The following is a 7655-nucleotide window of genomic DNA, read 5'->3' as shown; positions in this document are numbered from 1 at the left end:
TTCCTTTAAGGCACGGATCAAGGAGGGGAGCCAGGTGTCGGTTGTAGACGCAGCCCCAGGCTGCAGTCTGGGGCCCAATTAGCAGCAGTGCACTAAGCAGGGTTTTTGTTTAGCTTAGCAACCGCCTGCGCGGGCCCGGGGGCCCGTCGGGCTATCTGCGGCGGGCGGAGGCCCGGACTTCTATTCTCAGCTCGCGGTGGCGCTGGCAGCTGCAGAAGTCGCCTCCGTGGGCTCCCAGACCCCTGACCTCGGGGTCTCGCAGCCCTAGGGCAGAGAAGGGACTGCTCCCCGCGTCGGGGAAGGTCCAGCCAAGCGGGGCTGAGCGCCCGGCGGGGATCCTCCGCGTGGAGAGAGCACCAGAGTCTTCCGGGGTGCGCGGCTTGAGGGGACCCCACGACCCCCGTCCCCGCCCCGGGCCGCCTCGTCCCGATCGCTGCGGGCGGCGGTGGATGGAGCCCCGCAGTCCGGCTCCCCGCGGACTTGAGGTTCGTGCAGCAGCCAGGACAGCATTTCCAAGGCCAGGACATGAAGGTCGCTGTGTTGGACCTTGGGTCTCTCTTTGCCAAAATCTTCAAGACCTCGACGGCGCCCGCGGCCGTTCCCTCGCCGGTCGCCTCCTCCTCCTCCAGCCACTCGCGAGGCGCAGCCACCGCAGGGCCGGCGGGCATTGGGGCGGGCACCTGGTTTGACACGGCCCCGACCTTGGCCCTCTTTCCAGCCCTGGCGCGCGACTCCCGCTCCGGTTCGCGGGGGGCGCCAGCCCTGCAGCAGCCGACACCCGCCCCGCTCCGTCCTCTGCTCGCCGCCTCCCACCCCCGGGTCTCGGTCGCGAGCCGCACGGCAGGAGCGGGAGGGACCCCCCTCTGGCTGCCCGGTAGCCCGAGAGCAGCCAAAGTCCGGTCCTCGTCCCCGCCCCTGCCCGCGGCCCCCTCCAGCGGCGTCTGCGGCGCAGCCGGCTCCCCAGCCCCCCTGGTGGCCGTGGCGCGGCCGCCCCCGGGCCCTGGCGGGGTCTGGGCGGCGCTGCCGTCCATCGGGGGCTCCGCGGGCAGCGGCAGTGTGACCGCGAGCGCACGGAACCCTCGCCTGCCCGGCCCCGGGGAGCGAGAGCCCGGCGCTCGGGTGCCCCCCGGGCCTGGCCCCAAGACCCTGTTCTTCACCCTGCCCGACGTCGGCGAGGGGCGGGCCTCGGACAGCGACTCGGAGGACGGCCGAGAAGCGTGAGTAGCGGCTGGGGCCAGGCAGGTCCTTCTTGGGTTGGGACCCCTGCGCCTCCACCTGTCACACCCACCTTGCCAGGCGCCCGTTACAAAACTGCACTATTTGCAGTAACTTGCACTAAGTGCCCTGGGTACGTCCCTGCACTTTTCTTGGATCCTTTATTCCTCGGCTTGCTTTTCTTTTCAAACACAGGCTGTGACAGGCTTTTGATCGACTTTCTCGGAGGTAATCCTCTGCTGTTCGCTAGCGGAGAGGGAGGGAAGAGGAAGCGGACTTGAAGGACAGGAGGACACAATTCTGTTTCTTTTCTAGCCGAAGCTTTGACTCAGCTCATTTGATAGTCAGGTTTCCTTAAGGACTTTGAAAGGAGCCTTTCTCTAATGCAGGATACGGCGGACGTGCAGGGTACCCGATACCTACACTGGCGGCTATAATTTTAAGAAATGGTGAGACACACGGCGCCTCCCTCCTTTTCAAGGTTCAGCCCCAATTCTCATCCTAAGTGGGATTTTTTGTGTGTGAGACATCGAGTTGATTTACATATGTATAACATCATCTGACACAAATGGATTTGTATCATATAGCCTAGAGTTCCTGTGTTACTGCCCTGGGGCCCTGAGGTACTCCGGAAACGCTGACTGACTTTGTGGGAGCCATCTCAATGGGAATTAGGGGACACATCCCTCAACACACAGACACACAGACACACACACACACACACACACACACTCACACACTACCCTTTCACCACCGGGAGCAGTGATGAAAACATTCCTCTTGTAAAATGTGGATTTTAGAACAAAGGCAAATTTTATTTTTTTAATGAGAAGATATAGCTCCTCTTAAGTGGGTATAAAAATGTTCAGCCTTCTTGAATTTCACAAAAGGATAGTGAAATGTTCAAAGGCAAACCAGAAAGTCCCGTTCACGGATGGAGATTTCTGTATTGTAATCTAGCAAAGGAAGAATGGTCAGGGCTGTTAGCAGAGAAGCTCTCTTCTCCCCCCAAAAATGGACAGGAAAACTTTTGCATTAAGACTGATTCTAACTCAATCAAAATTTAAATAACTATTTTCACAAAACTGCGTGACGTTCATCTCAGTGCTAAAGTAAGTGACAGAGTAAGTTGTTCCTTTTCATTTAAAATATTTTATTATGAAATAGATGAATCAACTGATTTTTTTTCCCCCTAAGGAAAATCAGTTGCATTTGGATAAGTGGCTAGAATACATATGTCTAAGGAATTAGGCCTTTGTTATTGGCTACTGGTCCTTAACATTTATGCCATTAATGTTTTATGAGCAAATAGATATACACACTGACATTAAACTCTAGTCTTAGTGTTTTTTTCCAACAGGCACTGAAACATTCAGCATGGCCAGTGGAAAGCACTGGTGTTGGTTTCCGGTCTTGAACATCTTAAACCATGTTTGCATTGTCCAAAAATGCTTAATGGATACTTTTTGAATAACACTGTATTTGGCACTATTTACAGTATGCTAATCTACATTAGCAAAGACATCCAATTGTACTGAAAGGGCAGACATTGAATTTTACACAATTGCTTTGAGGAATAATAGGTACAGATATGTGTGTTCAAGGATCTGCCTAATTATGTGCCTTTGTTCTCTCCATGGGACATCCAACAGCCCTTCAAGTACATTAGTTTTTTTTTTTTTACATATGCAAATAGTCATGTTCCCTTCCTTCCATACCTCATTTCTTTTTTTAATCATGAAGTTTACAAACGGATAAGGGAAAAGAAGAAAGAAAGGAATTTTTCCTTCAGTCTTACAGACCTTTTGCATCTTGAAGTATATTTTTTTCACTTCCGGATTTCTGGGGTGGCTATTTATAACACTGAATAAACAAACATGCTTCAGCACTGGATTTAAATTTTACAACTACTACCTTATCTGTCAGTTTACAGTTAGCTGCTGCTAGTTATTAGCCTGCCTGATTAATAACAAAATCGTGTACTTGGTTTTCTCAAGCCCAGGGATGCAGAGAGTGGAAGATGGTTAAAGTAAGAATGGGGTGGGGGAAGCACAGCTAGAGAGAAAGTGGATACATGTAAAACAAGTAAAAGCAAATCTTGAGAAACATGAATCTAATTTGAAGACCACCACACTCATTTACAAAGAAAAGTCCTCATTCACAGTTTATATTTTTTGGAAGAAAACCCATGTATTTTACCTTTGACCTGATTCTGTCCTTGGCCTTTGTTAAAACTAAAAATAGTGAAATTAACTTGAGTGGGGACATATGCAAACTTTCAATTCAGAGCCTTTTCATTTTTCACTAAGGTGCTATGTAATAGCATGAGTTTTGATCTCTGATTCATGGATTAAATAAATGACTGGCCCACGGAAGAGGGGTTCACCCTTTTCAGTCCACAAGACATACTGGGGGCCACATTTGAACCAGAGTCAGAGATACTGAGTGGCCTTATTTACCTCACTCTCCTGCACCCCCAGATGTGTGATTCAGCACTTTCGTCCTCACCTTCACCTCCCTGTGTCTTTCACATATAACGTTGTCCCTCATTCACACTGGTTTCTGGTCTCCCCAGCCCTCTTTCCTACCTCCTTTTGCATTTCCGGTTTGAACTACACAGTTATCACCTTGTAAAAGGACTTTTCGTTTGTTCTGCAAATAGAAGAATTTCTAACAGTAGATAAGGTAGATAGATGGAGAACTGCTGTGTATGAAGGTTGGTAGAGTTAAACTTCACATGGTCAGGAAGTATTTCTATCTTTTTAAAATTATCGCTGATAACAGAGAGTCGTTGCTCTTTTGAGTGATTGAGTTTTCTTGTTAAAGTCATGTAAGTGTGGAAATATCATAGTTGGTGCCTGCAGGACTTGTTAACCTGACTGCCAGTAAAATGAATGCAGGGACTACTCTGAGGCAGCCCAGAGTTGGAGTGATGCTTAAGAACCCAGGCAGGAATCCAATGGTTGGATTCCAATCTCAAACCATTTGCTAGCTGTGTAATTCTGACTGCTTTGATAATGGAGAACGTTGGAAATGACAGTATGTCTGCTCAGGGCCAGCCTTTAACAGAGCTGACAGTTTCTGCCTTGGTTTCTTGGAACCTTGAGCTGCCACATAGGAATTCTGAACCTCCCACCACGGGAGCGACTGCTTGGGGGCAGTCTTGAGACTACATGGGAGAAGGGCCCAGCTGCGCCCAGCCTTCCAGCCATCCTCATGCCCCAAAGTGCTAGCATGAGGGTGAAGCCCTCTTGGACCCTCCAGCCCAGCCCAGTGGCCAGTTGAATAGCACTGAATAACCCAGGTCAGTGCCACATGGGGCAGAAGAATCACCCAGCCAAGTTTTCCTGGCATCTCTGAAATCTGTGGCTTGTGAGCATAACCACAGGACTGTTGTTTCACCCACTAAGTTTGGGGCGGTTTGTTAAGCAGTAATAGATATCTGGGACATACACGCAGGCCACATCCTAGTTGAGTGACCTCGAACATGTCATTATAAGGTGTCTGCCTTCAGTACTTTCATCAGTAAAATTGGATAACAGTATCTACTTACCATGGGTGTTAAAAAATTAAACAAAATTAAACAAATTAAACAACAATAAAAATTTTTTAATTAAAAATAAACAATAAAAAATTTTTAATTAAAAAAATTAAACAATAAAAAAATTTTTAATTAAAAAAATTAAACAAAAATAACATATAAAGCAGCTAGCATATGTTTGGATCATAATATTATTCTTTACTTTTTTTTTTCCTGTCATGTCTCCTTTCATATAAATAGTATTAGCAGGTATGTGTTTATTTTAGGTACCATCAGTTTTCCTGATTCACACACAAACACACACACACTACATGTATATACATATGTATGTATCATTAATTTCAGAATTTATAACCACTTACCACTTTAAAGCTAATGATTTGTAAACATGGTGAGGACCTTAGTATCCTTAGTTCAAGAAATGGATCATTGTTTTGCTGTTGGTAGCTGGTTTCTCAGATTCAAAATAAAATCAAAATAAAATCTCAGATTCAAAATAAATAAACTGGGTTTTTCACTATTAAATGTAATAGGCATGGTTTACCTCTGTAAATGCTGAGCTGGAGGAATAGGTGGGCTTCTTTGTACCTATTCAGATTTAGAAGGCCTTAGATCTCAAAGGAGAATGGATGGCCACCGCAGGCTGGACTGTGTTCCAGTGTCCCCTTTATTCATTGTAATTATTAAGAATCTCTTACTGGGAAAAGGCACGTGACAGGTGGTGTCTGCCCTTGGACATGTTACTTTGAAAATGTGTATTACTTCAGCCAACTCACCCGTATTTCTCTCAGTTTATGAAAATGGTGGCCTGGCCATTTTGCTATCTCACGGCATAGAATCTGGTGACTCTAGTCCTGGTATTATTGTATGACTTCAAGATTGAAACAAGCACATATTAATAAACCAAAACACTGTAATCTCCGGTTTGTAGAAAAGTTATTGGACTGTGTGAGATAAAGCATCTATTTGAAGATGGGAGAGACAGGACGATAATCTTCGGTGCCTAAGTAGACCTAGAGTTCCTGTTAATCAGATTAGCATCTTGCATTTACCAGGCTGAGACTTGAATTTTTTTAAACCTCCCTCTACCTCCCTGCCCTCCCCCCCCCACGCCCAACTAGGAATCCTTCGATGGGAGGAGGGGGGTCGGTGAAATTGTATTTCTCCGGTTCATTCAAATTCTATTTAAAAGGATTAAGGACAGCAAACACCTGTCTGGGCAGCCCCGGGGAAGGGGTGGGAAGGCGTGGGAAGGCCAGACCGGTGCGCACTGGAGGCCCAGAGAGGGCAGTGGGGCCGGCGGGTGCCCAGAGGCCTAGGGGCCCGTGGTCAAAGCTCAGGACACTGGGTTATAAAATGTGGCCCCTGGCAGCGGGAAGGGGGCACGGCGTGTCTTTCCGGAGGTCGGGATCCGCGGAGAGCGGGACGCGGACCGAGGGCAGAGGGCGGCGGGTGGGAGTGGGGAGCGCCGCCAGGCTCCAGAAGAGGGGACGCCGCGGGGAACCGCCGACTGGCCCAGCCCGACCCCGGCGAGGGGCGCGGCGGCCAGCGGAGGAGGAGGGAAGGGCGGAGGCGGGGGCGGAGGCGGGGGCGGGGGCCGGGAGGCGTCGTCGCGTCGCGCCGCGCCGGAATTTGGCGCTTTCGGCGCCGAGGGAGCCGGGGCGGGGGAAGCAGCGCCGGGCGAGCAGAGAACACCGCGCCCATGGACCGCGCAGCCCGGGCCGGGAGCGCCCCTGGCCGCGCCGCTCAAGACTCGCGGTTCCCGGCGGTGCCGCGGCCGCACGTGCAGGGCTAGCGGGCGGGGGCGCAGGGCTGGGCGGCCGGGGAGCCCGGGCCCCGGGGGCGCGGGGACGCCGCCTGCAGGGGGCCGGCGCGGGGTGGCAACGCCGGGCGGCGCCCAGGCCTCGGGGCTCTGGGCCTGGCTCGCGGGACGCGAGCCCAGACCTGGGGCTGATGGTGATTGGGTGAGTCCTGATCTGGGAAGGGCGGGGAGGGGGGATGAGCTTGCCTTCGTGTCACCTTTTTGTGCCACGCGCGTGATTTTTTCCTGCTTGCAAAGTCAGAGTCCATCTGGTCTGTTTCCCTGCGTCCATTCCTGAAATCTCGTGCTGACGCCATCAGGCCCTCCGGAGCCAAGATGCTCACTTGGTCTGACAAGCGTTCGTGGCGTCTGAGATGACTTCTCTTCAGTCCCAAGAGCCGGGAGCCTCGGTTGCTTCTAGAATGAACTTGTATAAGTCAGGGCTTACCATCCTGCGTTCCAACCCATTCAGAATGCAGTACTCATTTCAGACAGTCTTTTTAAGCAGAAATATAAATTTTGAAAGCTGCCATCACTGTTTAATAATTGAATTTCATTTTTAAAAAAATTTATTTATGTTTGGATGCATTGGGTCTTCATGGCTGCACAGGCTTTCTCTAGTTGCTTCGGGGCTGTGCAGTGTGCGAGCTTCTCATTGCGGTGGCTTCTCTTGTTATGGAGCGCAGGCTCTAGGCACGTGGGCTTCAGTAGTTGTGGCATGCGGGCTCAGTAGTTGTGGCACACGGGCTTAGTTGTTCCGCGGCATGTGGGCTATTCTCAGACCAGGGCTTGAACCCATGTCCCCTGTACTGGCAGGTGGATTCTTAACCACTGTGCCACCAGGGAAGTCCCTAATAATTGAATTTCTATAGGGCAAAGTGGCAGAGGTTTGTGAGCTATCAAGAGGCAACTTTTAAAAAGTAGAAGTAGATAATCTAGTAATTTCTTTGACAACTGGAATGGAGTGACTCGGGGAGATTGAGACTGAGCTTTAATTTAACTTTGATGCACCAACAAATTAGTGCAATATAGTTTGGTGGTTGCACTTCAGTCTACCCTAAAACCCAGATCCTGTCCTGAAATGAACAGCCTTTAACC

At 50.0% G+C, this 7655-nt stretch overlaps 1 protein-coding gene across 1 annotated transcript in view; it reads left to right on the top strand.

Annotated features, from left to right (window-relative positions):
• Window positions 1-525: 525 nt before the first annotated feature.
• The window catches only part of FAM149A (family with sequence similarity 149 member A), a gene marked incomplete at its 5' end in the record, with an annotated part of 29072 nt that continues 21942 nt past the window's right edge, over window positions 526-7655 (top strand). The window contains one exon of the mRNA XM_079726606.1: window positions 526-1217. Coding sequence (XP_079582732.1) covers window positions 526-1217 — 692 coding nt within the window. The remainder of the gene's footprint in view (window positions 1218-7655) is intronic.

The sequence above is a fragment of the Hyperoodon ampullatus genome (genome assembly GCF_949752795.1).
Source record: "Hyperoodon ampullatus genome assembly, chromosome: 20".
Lineage (NCBI taxonomy): Eukaryota > Metazoa > Chordata > Mammalia > Artiodactyla > Ziphiidae > Hyperoodon > Hyperoodon ampullatus.
The sequence above is the reverse complement of the archived record's forward strand: the minus strand, read 5'-3'. Positions and strand labels throughout refer to the sequence as shown.